General features: G+C 44.5%; 1 protein-coding gene across 7 annotated transcripts in view; it reads right to left on the reverse strand.

The window, feature by feature from the left end:
• Positions 1-19868, reverse strand: part of Dgcr2 (DiGeorge syndrome critical region gene 2) — a 91267-nt gene that overhangs the window by 70693 nt on the left and 706 nt on the right. For 3 of the 7 annotated variants that reach the window (XM_087203020.1, XM_087203017.1, XM_087203018.1), the window contains exon 2: positions 13261-13501. The exons of the other annotated variants lie outside the window; for them this stretch is intronic. In XM_087203020.1, the coding sequence (XP_087059146.1) occupies positions 13261-13336 (76 nt within the window). In that variant the 5' untranslated portion in view covers positions 13337-13501. The remainder of the gene's footprint in view (positions 1-13260; positions 13502-19868) is intronic. 7 annotated transcript variants of the gene reach the window in all.

The following is a 19868-nucleotide window of genomic DNA, read 5'->3' on the forward strand; positions in this document are numbered from 1 at the left end:
GACAAGTATACAAATAACAGAAAAAAAGGAAAGATCAGAAGAGTGGTGTTTATCAAAATAGGGCTAGACCAAGTACTGTAGTTAGGCCGAGTCTGTGGGGTTTGAGGAAGAGTTCCTGGAAAGGAAGTGTCTTGAAACCCAGGGACAGGGGACCCCCAGTGATGGAAAGGCTAGGTGTGTTTAGGATGTAGCAAGATGAATATTGGGCTGACAGTTTCCCTCTTTTTGACAGCTATTTAAAATTATCTTTTTTCAATACCAGCCTGGGCTACATAATGAGCTCAAGGCCAGCCTGAACTACACAGCAAAACCATGTCTCAAAAAAATAAAACAAAATAAAAATATTAATAATAAAATTATCTTTGAAGGGTTGTGGTAGCAAGATCTGACTGACTACAAGAAATAGCTATAGGAGAAATTTAGACAGAGGCCTATTCCTCCAGGCTCATCACCTTTGGTCTTGCCTCTTTATACCTCGAGCTGCACAGAACTTGAAGTGGCTGTCCCAGCCTGGCTATCTGCACCTTCCCACTCTAGCATCAGCTCTCATTACCTTACAGAGTCTCTGACTGGCCCAGCCTGGGACAGGTGGCTATCCTGGGTCTAGTCAGGTATGTTGCACTCATGGAGCAGTGACCTGGGCAGTTCTCAAAGAGGGAGGCTATTTGGGCATCAGGACCTTTTCTTGGATTTGTGTGGACTAGAGTTCACAGAAACTGCAGGTGTTCTTAGAAGGTGTTTGAGTGCCTTGGGTAGACAGTAAGGATGCTATTCGGGGACTGAGAATACAGGATGCAATAGTACAGACATGGTTGTGCCCTCAGGTAAGTAAACATAACCTATATGCTTAAGTCTGGCTTGGGCCACTTATTGAGACCCTATCACAAAACAAAAAAAGAAAATAGGTCCGGGAATGCAGTTCAATGCCAGAATACTTGCCTAGCATGAGTATATGAGGCCCTGGGTATAATGCCCAGCACTGCAATAATAAAATTATAATAAAATTTAAATATAAAAAAATTTTAAAGGGTTAGGGAATGTAGCTCAGTATTCCCCATGTTTAGTCCCCAGAACCTGCCCCCCCCCACAAACACATAAGCCTTCTTCCCACTACTAGTGTTGCCAACACCCTGTCCCAGGCCTTCTTGTGACGACTGTCTCTGTACTATACATGAGAGAAGTTGGGCCAGCTTTTCCTAGCCAATGGATTGTTACTACCATGAAATAATCCATCCCCTCCTCATACAAGTGCAAGGTCATGCTACCAAAATAAGTTCCACTACCCCAGCAGTTCTCCAACTTCTTCATACCAAGACCCTTTAATTTAATCCAATGTCCATTTATACACTAAAATTACTGAGACTCTAAAGAGCATGTGTTATGTGGGTTATATCTATCTATCAGAAATTAAAACTTGAGAAAAATTTTATACACAGAATCTCAAAAATTACAGTTGTAGGGCCAGGGATTTAGCTCAGTGGTTTCACCACCTGCTGCACAAGCACAAGGACCCAAGTTTGATCCCCGGTACCCAAAAAAAAAAATTACAGTTGTGGCAGTACTGTTATGCCAGCTCTTGGGAGCTGATGCAGGAGGATCACTGCAAGTTTGAGGCCAGCTTGGATTACACAGCAAGACCCTGTCTCGAAAAAGAGAGTGAAAGATGGGAGAGAAGGAGAGAAAAAGAAAAAAAGAATCCCAAGCACATGCCAAAAGATTAGAAATAAGACTTGGCCGGGGATTTAGCTCAGTGGTGCTGCGCCTGCCTTGCAAGCACAAGGTCCTGAGTTTGATCCCCCTATGGCGGGGGGGGGGGAACGGACGGTCAGGGCCGGGGATTTAACTCAGTGGTGCTGCCACCTGCCTCCCAAGCGCAAGATCCCAAGTTCGATCCCTGGTACCAAAAAAACCAAACCAAAACAAAAAAGAAATATAATTTAATATAGCCTAGCAATTCCACTTAGAGGTGTTTACCCGAAATATAAAAGCAGGGACTTGGGGCTGGGGATTTAGCTCAGTGGTTTCACCTCCTGCCTTGCAAGCAGAAGGACCCGAGTTTGATCCCTGGTACCAAAAAAAAAAAAAAAGCAGGGACGGAGATACTTGTACAGCAATGTTCACAGAGCATCATTCACAATAGCCAAGAGGTAGAAACAATCCAAACTACCATAACAGATGAATAGATAACAAAACATGGGGGCCTGGGGATTTAGCTCAGTGGTTCCTCTTGCCTGCCTCAAAAGCGCAAGGTCCTGAGTTCGATCCCCAATACAGGAAAAAAAAAAAAAACATGGGTATCCATCCAAAGAAATACTATTCAGCCATTAACGGGAAAGGTATATAATACCCCATAGGCAACCAAGTAATGGTAGAACACTTTCCTAGCATACACAACACCTTGGATTGGATCCTCAGCATTGAGGGAAAAAAAAAGGTTAAAATGGTAAATTGTATCTTATGTGTATTTTAACCACAATTTTTAAAAAATACTTTCAAAAAGAAAGAGCTAGCCAGGCGTGGCAACGCATCCCTGTAATCCCAGCACTTGGGAGTCTGAGGCAGGAGAATCACTGAGTTTGAGGCCAGCCTGGGCTACATAGTGAGTTCAAAATGAGCCTGAAACACATAGTAAGACATTTCAAAAACATTTTTTAAAATAAAAGAGCCACGTGCAGTGGTGCACCCTTATCTATAATCCCAACTACTTGGGGGACTGAGGCAGGAGTATTACAAGTTCAAGCCCAGCCTGGGCAACTTAGAGAGACCACCTGAAAAATAATTATTTTAATGATCTAGGGAGTAATTCAGTATTCCCTGGGCTCAGTCCCTTGTACCACAAAAATAATAATAATCTCAAAATAATAATAATAATCATCTCAAGGATATATTCCATTAGCTGTCAGAGCAATGATGTCACATGTCATGTAGTCTATAGAAATGCCACTGTATGCTTAGAAGAGAAAGAAAAAGGCAAATGACATCTTGGTTTCATTATGAAAATAGTAATTTTCGGGCCGGGGATTTAGCTCAGTGGTTTCGTCGCCTGTTGCGCAAGCGCAAGGACCCAAGTTGGATCCCCGGTACCAAAAAAAAAAAAAAAAGTAGAAAATAGTAATTTTCTGGGCCAGGGATTTAGCTTTGCGGCACCGCGCTTGCCTCCCAAGTACAAGGTCCTGAGTTCAATCCCTGGTACCAAAAAAAAAAAAAAGAAAATAGTAATTTTCCTCATGGATCCCCTGAAAGTTTAAGGCTATCCAGAGTCCCCTGGGCACAGTTGGTCAGCTACCATAGCTCTACACCATGCAATACGTGGGAACTGGAGGATTTGTGCCCTGCACAAATTCAGAAGTCTCTGTGTAACAGATACTTTGTCCATAGTCAATTTCTTCTTTGTCAGCAGGCCTTGGCCTCATTTTAAATTATGTAAACTGAGCTGTCTCAAATGACTGTGTGAAATTTAGTATGCTGTCTAAATTGTTTGGAACTGATTTCTCCTCAGCATTTGCCAACAAGCAAGAGAAAGAGCACCAACAGAAGCACGAGTCTGTTTTCACAGAGGAAATAAAAAATGTCCAGCAAGGCCAGGGATTTAGCTCAGTGGTTTCTCTGCCTGCTGAGCAAGTGCAAGGACCCGAGTTTGATCCCCGGTACCAGAAAAAAAAAAATGTCCAACAAGACAACGTAGGAAAAAGTCCTAGTGTACCTCCTCCCACCGACAGCCCACTCACACAGCTTGCTACCTGAATGGATTAAGGCAGCTCAGACACAGCCTTCCACACCTGGAGGAGTGGTCATCCACACCTTGCAGGTACCCCCAGGACCAGGTAAGTCACTTCCCAGTTAGGTAACAGGGCCTCCATCAACTAAACACTCTGACTCAGATGGAGGCAGAAGCTACTTCCCAGAGGGCTTTCCTACAGACTTTCAATCTTTCCTCTACACAAGATGCTTTCAGCAAAGGATACTTGTCCAGCACCACTCTCCAAACCAGGGGCAGAGGAGAGATGATCTGAAAGCAGGGCTGAAAGCATAATTCTAGGACAGTGGTTCCTGTGGCACACCAGAGGGGACAGAGAACACGGTCAATAAAGATCACTAAAATACAAAATTGGTATCCTAAGAGGTCTTCTGAATAAAGCTGTAACCTCTGTCCTGAGGTCAGAGTGAAGAAGGGCTAGAATGAAACCGGAGATATGAGCGGCAACCAAATCCATGAGATCTGGGTAGGCCTATGCCAAGGGTACAGCCTGAACAAGGGCCACCAGCAGAAAGGGTGAGTGCACATCCTGGATGAAGCACTCTACTCAGTGGGACCCAGAGGAACTTTGGGAGCAGATGGCTTCATAGGCTGCATTATAGCTCCAGAACAATAGAGAATGGCATAGCAGCAGCCCAGTGAATACAGCTATGAGAGCAGAACTAGGAAGTTCTCTGAGATGACCAGGCCTTCAAAGCGGTGCACAGGAGACCGTTCTAGAATCGACTCTAACCATACTCCAAACACCCTGCCTTCTCAACATAGCATTACACCACTTCAGCCTTGCCCCAAGATTCCTCTCCCATATTCTTGGTCCACTGGCTCAGTAGTTGCCCTGGCCCCTTCCTAGTCACTGCCCCTTCTTGGCACCAGCAGCTTACCTGTAACCTCCTAGTCCCTGCAACTTCCTGGAATGATTCCTGGGGAATCATCTTAGAAAGAGACCCTAGAGACCCATCATAAGACAAACAACAGGAGCTGGGGGAGGTGGTGCACACCTGTAATCCTACCATTCTGGAAGGCTGAGGCAGAAGGACTGCATTGCACATTTGCGACAAGGCTGGAAAAATTAGAAAGGACCTGTCTCAAAATTAAGTTTTTAAAACAGACTGGGAATGTAGCTCAGTACAAAGGCCCTGGGTTCAATCTCTGGAATCACATTTTTTAAAAAAAGGACAAACAACAGGCCTTAGCCCCCAGATTCCATGATTTCTATTTAGCCTTAATGAGCTCCATTCCTTCATCTGTAAAACATAGAATGAATCACTTTACCCTGTATTTCCCTCCTAAGAGTCCTGAGATCAAAAGATTAAAAAAAAAAAAAATCACTACAAACTATTCCACGAAGTTCCCTAAAGAGGCAAATGCTCTGAGAAGGTCCCACACAAAAAAGGGCAGGTAGGAGACAAGAAGCCAGGTCCAACACACATTTAAATACCACACTGTTTCTCTGATGTGAGAAACTGAATGTGGAAATAAGGACTGAGATGTATAACGGATGTTGGAAAATGGGAAGAAAGTGTTCAAATGGGAAGGGGAATGAGGCAGGAGGGGAGGAGAAAGAAAGGGACAAGAAAAAAGTGAAAATAGAAGGAAAAAATGGAAACCACTTTTGTACACAGGGAGAGGGATTGAGGGGGAGATGGGATAAAATAAAAATGTATTAATTAAAAATAAAAAATACAAAGAAAGAAAGAAAGAAAGAAGCCAGGTCCAGGGGCTCTGCACAGCTTGGCCTGCTGCTGGGCCTCCACAGCGAAGCCTGGCTGCAGCTGCTGCTACCTGGAGGGAGGGACATCCCCTGCTCTGTTGGCTGCCAGGCTGCAACCCTGAGGATGCCAGAATCTGAGTAAGGACCTCAGAGGGTAGCGGCCTGAGTTCACAGGAGAGAGATGTACATGGCTCATGGAAAATGAAGAGATTGGCCATTTCAATAGCAGAACTCTACCTATCCAAACACCTGTCCAGTCCAGCCGGGCTGGCTTGCTCAGTGTCCTACATAAAGCTGGCAGCAGGAGAAATGGCAACAGAGGCTCTTTCACCCAAATCCCTGTCCTCAAAGCCAGCAGTGTTCTGACCAGGATGCCCTGAATTCTGATTCCCCCTCAGAGGGCTGGGTCCAAATTTTCCAGTTCTGACCTGTTTTCTTTGTTTAAATAGAGGATATATGAAATGTACAGCCACCATGAAGGATAAGCTCAAGGGGACCATGAGACACAACGGCCTGACTGCCAGTTTGGGGCCACAGAGCCAGTGATGTACCAAAATACTGTAAACACAAAAATATTCCCATCTTAGCTTTGAAATATACCTGCAACATCTCTGCCATGACTCTCTAAACAGTAGCTCCCCAGTCACTGTGACCACTATACCCATGTCCAAACAGCCCCCAGGCTAAGTAATGTCTTGAGTGCTGGCTCTAACCTAAGTTACTCCTCTACAAGGATGACAGAGCTCCCTGCCCCTGTCACCAGAGCAAGGACAAGCAGGTGGCCACCTCTGCTATGACAGTAAACTGCCAATCACAGGAGACCCTGTGGCCACAGAAGAGGACCAGCCAGTCTCCTACAGAGCAACGGGTAACAAGGCTGGGTTTGGAGAATGCCACACCTAAACAAAGTGATAAAGACAAATGCCAATATTTATTTATCATAAATAAGAAACATCTTCTATATCCAAGAGATGAAGTCTCCATCATCTGCTATCACCCATAAAGACAATGTTCAATAAGGACACTGGCTTGCCAACCCTGCCCTGCCCTGCCCTGCCCTGCAGCTCTTTCTGGAGGCAGATGTTTTAAGGCTCTGCTTAAAATAAGGTATTCTCTTTCTTGAACTTGCCTTAAGAAAAAGGATGTGACCACAGGGGAGGAAAGAGAGAAAAGGCAGGTTCACCAAGTGTATCTGTTAAATGAATGACACTTTGAAGAAAACAACAGCAACCTGCAATCTGTCTGTATTGGGGCAGGGGGAGATACAGTTAGGAAAAGGCCAGAGCAAGAGCATAAGGCAGAACTGGAGGAAGGGCTATCTTGCATGTAATATAACATCTACCCTCAATTTCTCTTTTTTTGTTGTTTTGTTGTTTCTTGAGACAGGGTCTCGCTTTGTAGTGCAGGCTGGCCTTGAACTCACTATATAGCCCAGGCTGGCCCTGAACACAGCATCTACCACACCTGGCTATCAACAGCTTCATCCAACACTGTCACCACAGTGTGATCACAGCCACAGTATACTACAGCCCATTCATTCATCTCAAGAGAAACAACAGCCACAGTAGAACCAGATTCCTGAAAGTTCATTTTACATGTGCCAGACAGTGTATCCATGCTTGGGAAACATTATTGTAAAATCCTTACGTTCCTTCAATAACCACTACTTTGTATCTCATAGGAGCTGACACTATGCTGAACAAAGTGAAAAACAGAAATGCTATACTAGAGCTCAGATTCTATGAGGGAGACAAATCTTTGTTATCCTGGAGAAGGCAAACATTTCTAAAACAAAAACAGTAAGCATAATAGAGAGATCCCAAGGTCTTTGTATTGAACTATATCCCCAGTCCTTTTTAATTTATTTTGAGACAGGGTCTCACTACATCACTGAGTTGCTCAGGCAGGGCTCAAACTTGTGATACTCCTGCCTCAGCCTCCTAGAGTGCGGAGATTACAGGCACACACCACCACACCCCACTTAAAGTTTTAAATAATTTTAGATTTACAGCAATGTTCCCACATATCTGTCACTCAATGTCCCCCCTTGTGAATACCTTACACCACACAGCACACTTCTCAACAACTAAGAAACACTGGCACACTTCTAGCTAACTAAATTCCACGAATCTCCTTTTTTCTGTACTAGGATAAAATAACCCACTGCAGTTAGTACTGCAAAGTAACCTCTAATACAATCCCATCAAAAAATTTTAAGGTTAAAAAAATTAAAATTTAATTAATAGCATTTATTGATGCTAAAATTTAAACAATATCATCATTTTTATAAACCTTACTTGGTATTTCTACTGACACAAAGTGATCATTTAACCAACATACATAATGCTTTTCATACTACAAAATGAAAATGGAAAAAATATTTTATTCAAATAGCAATACATATATTAAGAATTAACACGTTAAAACTATAAACGCTCCTAAAAGTGATTTTTAAAATTTTCCCAGGAAAATAATGCAACCTATTTGAAAATGAGATGTTTCCTTACCTATCAGTGTGATGAGCAGTATGTTACAGCTTGTTACAACAGCTTGTTACAGTATTAAGATTATAATATAACTCTCAATATTACTTAATAAAAAGGGTTTCATATCAATAGTTTTGAATCTAAATGTATAACAAACACATAGAAGAGAAGAGAGAATCCAAGTAGCTTTTGAAGCCAATACTCAGTACATACCACCAGTTGAAAGACAAAAAGACTTGGAAAAAAAATTTACTTCTACTTAGTAGGTTTGCTGTTGTACTGGTATGGGAGGTGTACTGGTATAGCACTTTGGAAATGAGTGTGCTGTAGGATTAGGCAAATGAGTCAATCCACTGATGTTACTGGGAGCCAGGGTTCAGACAGAAAAAGGGAGATACAACTATGGAACAGGGAAAGCAAGCAAAACTATATGATGCTATGTTGAAACTAAAAGAAACAACATGAGCTCCCATAGGTACAGATCGACACAGAGGTGTTGTGTGTACATGAACACACAAACACCCTTCCTGGTTGGGTGGAAGTGATCTACCAGCAACAACATCCTAGATACCCTTTGCCCAAGCCTAGAGGAGCAGTCACATCCTCCCACTGGCTTCTCAGGGGCCCTCTCTCTGGAAGCCCTCCCCACCCCAGGATGAGTAGCCAGTGAACTATTCAGGGAGGATCCAGCTTGGTTGTTGCTGGGAGATCCCTTCGTGGATTTCCCTGCCAAGCCCCACCATGTCAGCACTGACAGGACACACAGCCCAGCCAGGAGTGGCAGGATGAGCTGTACACATGCACACCTCTCAGTCTGCCAAAGTTCACAGTTTCTTTTAGTTCCAACACGGCATCACAGGGGCTTGTGCTTCCTTTCCCTGTTCCCTATTTGTACTTCCCTTTTTCTCCCTTTCTCACCTCTCAACCCAGCTAACATCTGAGAAATAAACTTCCCTCAGCATGAGGCCCAGGCCAGCTGGCTTTGCTCCACCCCTCCTCTGTATTCTCAGTCCCTCTCCCCCTGTCCTCCAAAGGCAGTCCTGCAGCATCAGCACAAGGTCCTCATCCTCCTCCCCACCCCCACCAGGGCAGCTGCAAGGCCGGCTGGCAAAAAAAGCTGTTACTCTTTATTTCAAAATATAAGTAGCCATTTGTGCATTTCTTCAATAACTGATTTCTGAGTGCTCACTCTGTGCCTCACCAGGCCCAAGGGACACAGCAGGAATGTGACAAGGAGCAAAACATCTCAGTGTTAACAATCCTGGCCCTGTGCAAAACATGGCGGCTGTTTTGGGGCCTCTCTGTTAAGCCACACATGCTCCTCTGATACCAAGATCCAACTTAAAACCACCAAGCTCTGCTGTCTTTGGGAGAAAGCCCTGTTCTGGGAGATAACACTCATGACCCTCTGTACAGATTCAGGCCTTTCCTGAAGTCCTTTCACACAGAAGAGTTAGTTTGCATGGCACTATGGAGGCTGAGACAGGAAGATGGAGAATTCAAGGCCAGCCTGGGCTACATGGCAAGTTCAAAGTCAGCCTGGACTATATAGGAGGAGCCAATCTAAGCAAACAAAACAAAACAAAAAACCCTTGAGTTATATAGCATTTTTAGAAATTTACACTTACCAATTTTAATCCCAACATTTCCACAAAACCCTATTATGATGCCATGTTCCAGGTGAGGAAACTGAGAAACAGAGAAATCACCGAGGAAGCCACAGAAAAGATTTCACCTCAAGAAGCAAGACTACGAGGTTGCTGCTCTGAAACTGTCCAAGCTGTCTGCAGGTTACCTGGATCAGAAGCCTCATATAACCTTTTACGGACAGCTCATGATGTATAACCGCACATGGGCTTTCCTACCTCCAAAGACAGTCCTCACTAACTCCAGGACATCTGGCCCCACAGGCCACTGCACTCCAACCACAGAACCCCAATCCATTCTCCTCCAGCCTGCACTTGCCCTGCCAAGGCCCACCATGTCCACACTGACTCCATGTCCACAAAGCCCTGGTGGAGGTGGCAGGATGAGCTGTGACTGGCTTTCACTAAACTCCCAAGACAACTGGTTAATCATGCCAGAGACAAAAGCACAGTGTCATATACCTAACCATACCCAAAGTTCATGCATCCCTGCTCAGGGAACCATGAGCTGAAAACTGGGCTCTCAGGATTGCCGACGTGCTCTGCAGACCAGCAGGGGAACCAACAGTAACCAAATTCTCAGCACCCAGACATAAAAGCACATCTGATGAGGGAACAATCCTGCAGTGGACCAAGGAAGACATTTAATCTATTACAGGCTCTCTACTGGGTTCTAAATATTTTCCCTGATACATATCACTGAAAGTCTAAAACCTGATAATGGTTTCTTAAAGCCAAAGACAAAGGGAGCCAAAGGAACTCCCCAATGGTGAAAGTCTCAGGGCCAGCAAGGAAAGGTCAATGTCTAGATCACTGCCTTCACAACCAAGAGGACACACATACACAGCTAGAATAACTGCCATCGTTACTAGAAGGACACACATGCAGCTAGATAACTGACATACTGCTAAGAGGACATACACACAGTTAAGATCATGGCCATCACTGCAAAGAGGACACACGGACACACACAAATACACACACACCAAATGGACATCACTGCTAAGAGAACATGAGTACTGCTAAATCAGTTCCCATCCTTGCTGGAGGAGGAGAGGTATATATCCAGATCACCTCCCACCACTGCTAAGACATAATCATTCAATACTTCTAGAAGTGTGCAAGGGAGGAAATGGTGAGGAAAATGCCCATGAGCTAGGACTGGGAAGCATACCAGGCACAAGGCAGGAGAGGCACAGCATCATAAAAGCACAAACGTTCAACAGCAGCAGTCCAAATATATCAGCTATTACACAGAACAGGAGGAAGAGGTGAGTCCTACTTAGCCTCACCCACTGTCCTCACTAACCCCTGCTCTGTACCTACCACTGACTCATGTTCCCAGTGGGGGAAGGCCTCCAGAGCACAGGAAGGCTGTGGTTAAAGCTTAGGCTGGCCCAGGAGGAGATAGAGAGGCATCAATGCATGTTAAGGTTATTTCCATTCGTGGTTCTGGTCTTAGGAATGAAGGCTGCTATAATGGACAATGTGTTCAAGAGGAAAGGGCCACGAGATGCCTTTTTTTTTTTTTTTTTTTTTTGGTACCGGGGATCAAACTAGGGTCCTTGAGCTTACACAGCAGGCAGCAAAACCACTGAGCTAAATCCCTGGCCCCATGATATGCTTTTTACCTACTCTCTAGGGTTTCATCAAAAACTGCTATGTGGGGGCTGGGGATTTAGCCCAGTGGTGCCACCGCCTGCCTCGAAAGTGCAAGGTCCTGAGTTCAATCCCCAGTACCAAAAAACAAAAACAAACTGCTGTGTAGGGCCAGGGATTCAGCTCGGTGGTTTTGCTGCCTGCCTCACAAGCACCACCTGCCTTGCAGGTGCAAGATCCAGAGCTCGATCCCCAGTACCAAAAAAAACAAAACAAAACTGTTCTGTTTCAGTACATGTCTACAAGGTATTGACTGAAAAATGCAGTGAACGTTTAAAAATTTATTTTAAAAAAATTTACTACAGTAAAAGACACATTGCCATTCATCCACCTCAAAATGTTTTGAACCTTGTTTTGAACACTTATCCCATAATTCTTGTCGCTTTCTAAAGCAGTTCTGAAGTACTCTTTTGTGTCTATTTGCATTGACATCACTGTCTAGATGTCCTGAATCAATTCAAAACTTTTATCTTTTGTGGTCATTTTGATGTTGGGTAAGACCCAGAAGTTACACTGGGCCAGTGCCAGACTTAGTGAATGAGGAGGATAAGGACACACCATGTTTTTATGAGCCTGCCTTTCTGTTAATGGTACTCAATAGCAGCACTCACCATATTTTTTATCACACTTTGTAAAGATACTTAAGAAAGAGGACTTCCAGAATTGTTTCCCAAAGTGGCAAGGACAGAAAGTTGAGAATGGAAGAAGAGTAAGACATCTGAGCAGGACATCAGTCATCAGTCTCTCTCTGCTCTTCTTGCCTTGCTCTCATGGCTGCTGTGACATGCTCACCACCCCAATATCTTCCACCAAGGGCACCTTAGCTCTTAACAAAGGCATCAAGCAGGTGTACACGTCCTGCCTCAGGGCGACAAAGTCCAAGCCATGTGTATCTGGATTGACAGTACTGAAAAAGAACTAGGCTGTGTAACCCATACCCTTTTAGCTCAAGTATGTAGAAGAATTGCCTGAGTGCAATTTTGATTACCCAGCACAGTGATGGCAAACCTTTTAGAGCTTTCAATGGTAACAAACAGCCTGCTAGGCATGCATGCCATAGGTTCGCCACCACTGCAAGCCTAGCACTTTCCAGTCTAAAGGCTCCAACAGCAACATGTACCTTATCCCTGTTGTCATGTTCAGGATCCTATCTGCAAAGACCCTAATAAACTGTTGTTCTGTGAAGTTTTCAAGTATAACTGAAGTGTACAGAGACCAATTTAAAATACAATTGTATTTAGCTCAGTGGCACTGTTGCCTGCCTTGCAAGCACAAGGTCCTGAGTTCGATCCCTGGTACCGCCAAAAAACCCCATAATGAACATGGTATGTAAGCAGCACCCCTGGTTCAGAATGGACCAGGAATATATTCTCATGGGGACAGAAGGCCAACCCTCTGGTTGGTCTTCCAATGGCTTCGCTGGGCCCCAAGGTCCATATTACTGTGGTATAGGCGCAGACAAAGCCTATGGCAGGGATATTGTACAGGTTCATTATCAGGCCTGCCAGAGCTGTACAGCAACAAATGCTAAAGTCATGCCTCCCCAGCAGGAATTCCAAATAGGACCCTGTGAAGGAATCTCTATGGAAGACCATCTGTGGATAGCCCAATTCATCTTGCATCATGTATGTGAAGTCTCTGGAGTGACAGCAACCTTTCATCCTAAGCACAATTCCTGGGAACTAGAATGGTGCTATACCAACTACACCACAAAGGTCACACAGGAGAACAGTCTGAAGTACACTGACGAGGCCACGGAGAAACTAAGCAAGTGGCACCAGTACCACATTTGCAACTATGATCCGGAGGGGGGCCTGGACAATGCCCGGAGCCTAACTGGATTCCATAAAACCTCTAGTATCAATAATTTTTCTGCTGATGTACTCAACTGTAGCACCAGCATCTCCATTCCCCAGAATGTTGGCCAGAAGAAGGGTTATTTTGAAGACCCTCGCCCTTTTGCCAATTGTGTGACCCCTTTGCTGTGAAAAAAGCCCTCACCTGCACATGTCTTCTCAATGAGACTGGCGATGAGTGCTTCCAGTACAACAACTAAGTGGACTAGGCTTCCAACCATCAAGCCCCTCCTAGTTCTTCACTTTTCTCCAGCTCTTTCCAGTCTCCCAGTCATCCTATTTGTCCCCATCATAACTCAAAGGCTGTAATACCAAGGTCTCTCATTCCTCATGCTCAGTTAATCTTGCTTTCTTCAGCCAGGAAAAGAGGAGACAAATTCTTAATCCTAGTGGGAGGGGAAGGGGAAAGGAAAGAAGGAAAAGGAAAAATTATGAGAAAAGGAAAAAATGGAAATGAAGTCTTTGTAAATAGGGAAGGGTGGAGGGGGTGAAGTGAGGGCAGGGGAATGGGGAAAAAATAAGAACCAAGAGGGCCAAGGATTTAGCTCAGTGCTTTCGCCACCTGCTACGCGAGCACAAGGACCCAAGTTCAATCCCCGGTACCAAAAAAAAAAGAACCAAGATACATCATGTACAGGCACAAGTACCCAATGATAAATGTAAACATATTGTATACCTAAAATGTACCAATAAAAGAATTTAAGCACACAAAAAAATGTCTTAATCCTTTCAGACCCACTCACCCCTTCTTTTCCTATCACGGACATTTTTCTAATGCATTAGTGGGGACACCAGAAGGGGAACTAACCACTGCCCCTTCATTATGTGTGCTTGTCCAGTAGGTGTAGCTATCTGGACAGAGCAGATATGTTCATGAAGGAGCCAGGGAAGGAGGGGATTTTTTTCTTCAAGGTAGCTGAAAGGGGAAAGGCCTGACTTGGGCTAAGGACCTCTCTCTGTGGGAAACTATTTTCTAAGGTGTAAGTAGAAATTAGAGAAAGGAGTGGTTGGGAAGCAGGGAGGAATCCCCTTCCTTGGTCTCTTGCTATGATAATTCCCTACTTGGGGCTCCATCCCCTCTCATGAACACAAAGCTGAGTAAACTCATGAATATCCCTACCTTCAAAGAAGAAAAAGTTCTTACCACTTGTTCCTCCATTTGAAACACAAAGCAGAATAGTATTTTCATATTTAAATGTAAAAACAAAAAATTTATCTATGAATATGTATATATGTGGTTTTTTCCTAAAAGGAGAAAATCATCCTGGTCATTGGGTGCCAAATTGGGTTAAGAAGGATCTCCTTTTGGGTAGGGTTGGGCAATGCAACTCCTGTTCCTTCATTAAAACACAAGGGTTCCCGAGTTCGATCCCCAGTACAGAAAAAAACTCAAAAAACACATAAGGGTGTCCCTGCCCTGCCCACCCTTCTGCAGGTTGAGGACACTGGACAGTTAGGAGTGGATGTGCACCACTAGAAGTCACCTGAGCTTCGTGGCTGGGTTTAAAGACACACACATACTGGTCCACACCTGGGTTTAGAAGTGTGAGTTGGTCAACTTAAGCACATCACTGACAGGGTACTGGGGTTGTTATCCAGTGGGGCTAACATGTCACTAAACCAAGGCTTTTGATACATTAATTTTTTCAAAGCGAAGGAAGTTTACATTTTAAGCAAATTTTTAGGGTTAAGAGTAATTTTACAGAATTGTCTGTTTGCTTCAGCTGTCTCCTTCCACTCTGCTCTTGGAGTTGGGGACAGAGCCAGAGTTATAACACTTGTAATTTTTTATCCTAATGTCTTCCCTTCCAGTGCAGACTATTCCCTTTCCTAAGTTTCCTAAGAGTTATTTCTTTTATAATAAGACCCACCTCCATTCCTACCAAAAGAAAGAAAAAAGAAAGTGGCAAGGACAATGGGGTACATGCATTCAAAGAAAAGAGGAAAGGAGTATTTTGAGAGGGATTAATGGCAATGTCTTTTACTGAAATAAACTTTTTTTGGGGGAGGGTTATTTTTGTTGTTGCTGTTGTTGTTTTTGGTACTGGGGATCAAACTCGGGACCTTGCACTTGCTAGGCAGGTGCCAGAATCACTGAGCTAAATCCCCAGCGTGGTTGTTTGTTTTTGAGACAGGGTCTCACCATATAGTTCAGACTGGTCTCAAGCTCACAGCAATCCCCCTGTCCCCCAGTCCAAAACCCTCAGCCTCCCAAGTGCTGGGATTACAGGCATCCACCATAACGCCCAGCTAAACTTTTTTAAATTTAAACATTCATTGTATATTTTGATCACTCCTTCTATGCACACACATAAAGGCAAACACATGGCAAATGCTAACAACAGCAGTCTAAGTTAAGGATATGCAAGTGTTTTTGCACAAATTTTATTCTTGCCACTCTTCTATAAGTTTGAGAGTATTTCCAAATGCAAGTTTTTGGTTGTTTTTTTTTTTTTTTTTAATAAAAGACAATTCACTAGCTAGTGAAGTTAAAAAACATGTTACACCACTTTCCAACCAATAAGAATGAAATTATTGGGCCGGGGATTTAGCTCAGTGGTTCCACTGCCTGCCTTGCAAGTGCAAGGTCCTGAGTTCAATCCCCGGTACCAAAAAAAAAAATGAAATTATTAACTTAAAAGTCAAATCTGTCTAGCAGGACAAATTCTACAACGTGTTGTTGTGAGACAGTGGGCTTTACAGGAATGCACTCAAAACACATGAGGTGGCTGGAAGTGTGGCACATGCCTATAATCCCAGAACTCTGCGAGACTGAGGCAGGATTATGAGTTCAAGGCCAGCGTGGAATACAGCAAGTCCCTGTCTCTGTGCAGACAGAAGGGTAGCTATGAAAGGGGGTTAGAGTTAAAATGACCTAGATGTGATATGTATATGTGTAATTCCCTAAGATGAATGTAATTGTTACGTAGCTCAAACATGTTCTTAAAAAAATAAATAGAAGGATTGTAAACCAAATGTGCTTCAGGAGACATTTCTCTCTGAATGGTGGGGGCAGAGCAGAGCCAGGATAGGGCTAGGCAAGTGGAAGAGGGTGCTGAAAAGCAGATCCACGCTGAACACCCCAAGGAAGGTTGAAGAGCAAGTGTGGCCCAATTCACACACAAAAAAGAGGCGTTTAGCAAGGCCAGTGCATCCTCAATTTTCCAAACTACTTCAGAGCTTCAGCTTTTTCCACTGAAAATATCCACAGTTTTCCAATTTAATTCCTGTGCTACTCCACACAAAAGAAAAGTCTGGATTCCAGAGACAAAAGAACTCTTACTAGGAACCAGCTGGTTCCTGGTCTTAAACCCCAGCTATGCTACTTACTAGCTGTGTGATCTTAAGTAAGTCACTTGGCAATCCCAACTAGGTTTGCCAGCAGCCATCCTGCTACCACCCCAGGAAGCATGGCCAAGCACAAGCTAGCAACGGGCAGGGGGAGATCAGGGTCCTTGGACTGCAGCCTTGCTCAGAAGGCAAGTGTTCTCAGGTACATGTGGTAAGATCACCCAGGAGCGAGCTGTGTCTGAAAACTCAGAAAAAATTTTAGAATAAACAACTGATGCTGCATTCCTGCACAAGTGGGAAAAGGCCCAATGAGATAGTATCATAGCGACTCCCAAAGGCTTGCTCAGATCACAGCTGCATTTAGTTCAGCAGAGGCACATACTTTCTCCCACACCCTGAGAGACCATAACACACATCATCAGTAGTCACTACGGCCAACCAAATAAAGGGGGAGGGATTGTGGCCCTCAGACCTGAGCATTCAGATGGAAAAGATTCAGAACCCAATCTGGAGGACCTGTAGGAACCCTCAGGGGAGGCAGGCAGCCTGGAGCTCCACAGCTGGGGTTAAGGAAACTGTTCAGCTCAGCATGGTGGCTAGAAAGCACCTGCAATCCCAGCTGCTCAAAAGCCTGATGGTAGGAAGATTCCCAAACTCAAAGCCAATTTAGCAAGACTGTCTCAAAATTTTCTTAAAAGGCCTTGAAATGGAGCTCAGCACTCCCTGGGTTCAATCCCTAGTAAGACAAAAAAAAAAGTTCAAAGCACTACGTGAGGTTCTCCTGAGGCCTGGACATACACAGCTAAAATGGACAGGGACTCAACTAAGGGTTCATAATGACAAGACAAACCAGGTTCCTAGAATAAAAATCTTACTTGAGCCACTCACCTTTTTGAATGCTCTGTATTTAAGTTCCTCTGTCTAAAATGGGGCTAAAAGTCATACACCAGGCACCACCTTAAGTAAGTTATACACAACTTCATGCCAAGCATGGTGGCATAAACCTATAATCCTAGCTCTCAGGAGGCTGAGGGAGGAAGTTCAAGACCAGCCTAAACTACATAATGAGTTCAAGGCCAGCCTGAACTTCACAGCAATACTTTATCTCAAAAGACAGAAAGAGAGGAAGAGAGGAAGAGGAGAAAGAAAAGAGCCAAGCAGAGCCTGGGCAACCCATTCTGGGCCCCTCCTGTCTCTCAAGAGCTATTCTGTCTCATTCTTATTCGCCATTCCTACTCCTCAATAAATTTTCCTACTTAAAAAAAAAAAAGTGCCTGACAGATAAAACACAACCTCAATCAACAAAGATCAAACGTGCACTTTAAAAGAAACTGATGAACCTGGGAATGGTGATGCACACCTGTAATCCCAGCACTCTGGAAGGCTGAGCAAGAGGGTTGCAAATTCAAGCCTAGCCTAAGCAACTTAGTGAAATCTTGTCTCATATATTCAATAAATAAGTAAATAGAAATCATTGGGGCTATAGCTCAGTGTGAAGCCCCAGGGTTCAATCCCCATTACCATTTAAAAAAAAAAGGATGAAAAGTCACATACACATGCTGTCCCACCCCTAATTCTGTAAAAGGCCCTGCCCTGCATCAGAAGAACCAAAGTGGCTTGGCCCTATCCTCAGGGGTAAAACTGCCTCCCTCCCAAAAGTTGGATTCTATCTGGTGCCCTCCTCATATCCAAGTATGGTTCAAAGTCAGGACCTGAACAGAAAGAATACAGCCCAAGACCAGAGAAGCCCCTACCTCTGGCAAGCAACAGCCAAAAATGCCTGTTCCTGGAACTCTCAGGATGCTCTCAGAGTGAGGTACGCAAACACACACAGAGCAGCACACAAGTTAAACTGACCCGGAGTGAGATGTACCTTTGGTGGCCGACCAAAGTCAGGGAGCTAAAGGGAGCCCTCTAGATTTTGTGGGAGAACTCAAGACACCAATAGGGATGCTGCTAAGTTCTGATCTGCAGAGCCATGGAATTAAAAGAATAACTCTATTCCTTTTTCCGGAGCCACCCCCACTCCAACTCAGACCAAAGCATGAGGTCTGTGAGGCCCTCCCCTGCTTCACAGGTACACATGGCCACCTCTGCTGCCTGCCTCTGGGCTCCCACACTCAGGAGTACTCAACATATAGAAATGTTCTGACTAACCCAACTTCTGCTTCCACATCTGACACTCTTGACTAGGATGGGTGTGTTCTGTACACCTGAATATCCCTAGTGATGGGCAACCAGCAGGAGCACTGGCATATACTTTCTGAACTGTTCTAGCCAGCTGCCAAGATACGCAAACACACTGGCAAGGAAAAAGTATTTAGGAAATCAGTGATCTCTGTGAAGACAGGCATGATGTGTGGCTAAGCCCAGCGACCTCATCTGCAAAACTGAGACCCAGGAACTAGAAAAGGATGACATTTCATCTGTCTACAGGTACATGCATGTTCACAATGGATTTGATCCATAAAAACCAAAAAACCCATTGACTCTGATGCCCAAGAGCCTATATGATATCCTCTTCACAGGTGACCCTTTTTCTGCTCCAACCAAAGCCACTCCACAACTAGTCCCGTGCTGCATAGAGAAGTCATAAGCTTCAAGCAACCAGCTACACTCAGGGAGCCCAGGGAACCATCAGAGTCTGTCCAAGTTCAATGTGGTTGCCGGTCCTAGACCTCCCAGGTAGACATTAGGGAGCAATCAGATGGCAAAGGCACAAAGCAGAGACGGGCAGAATGTCCAAGGCAGGAGCCTGACTAGGGCACCCTAGATGGGTGAATACCTCTGTGCTGCCACACCCAGCCTTGATGTCACTCAAAGATAGTCCTGGGCACTTCCACTTTCTTTTTTTTTTTTTTGGTACCGGGGATCGAACTCGGGTCCTTGCACTTGCAGGGCACGCGGTGGCATCACTGAGCTAAACCCCGGCCCATGCTTCTACTTTCATAGGAAGCTTCATTCGTCATAAAATATTAAAAGTCATACGTCCCATTGCATTGGCTTAAAATGACCATATTAACATTCATACATTTTCTTTCACCTCAGTTCATTTTTTTTCTGATTATAAAAACTTTGGCAGACCCTAAAAGTATAGTTGCCTGCAACTGATGGATGAAACAGCCCTAACTTTGTTACATGTTCTCGGTGCAGTTTAGGGTTAGCCGAAATAGGTAGAAAAGGGCCTTCTGGTTGCTATGGTTCTGATTCCTTACCACCGACATATACACACAATCTCCAAAGGAAGTTTCAAAAACATTTAATCACATCACCACTGCGATGTCTACACCCCGCACACGGTGCTTTGGGGACTTCTAGTACCTCCTCTGGGCCGGGCTCTGAACTGAGCCTAACAGAGCGACAAGTTGCCACCCAGCCACTGTTGTCCAGGGCCGTAAGGCTGGCACGAGGCCGCAGTCAGGCGGCGCCTGTGAATCCAGGTGTCTCCACGAGCTGCTCCTG

Source organism: Heterocephalus glaber, unplaced genomic scaffold (genome assembly GCF_053883595.1).
Source record: "Heterocephalus glaber isolate CG9 unplaced genomic scaffold, H.glaber_assembly_v1.0 deba00001781, whole genome shotgun sequence".
Classification (NCBI taxonomy): Eukaryota; Metazoa; Chordata; class Mammalia; order Rodentia; family Bathyergidae; genus Heterocephalus; species Heterocephalus glaber.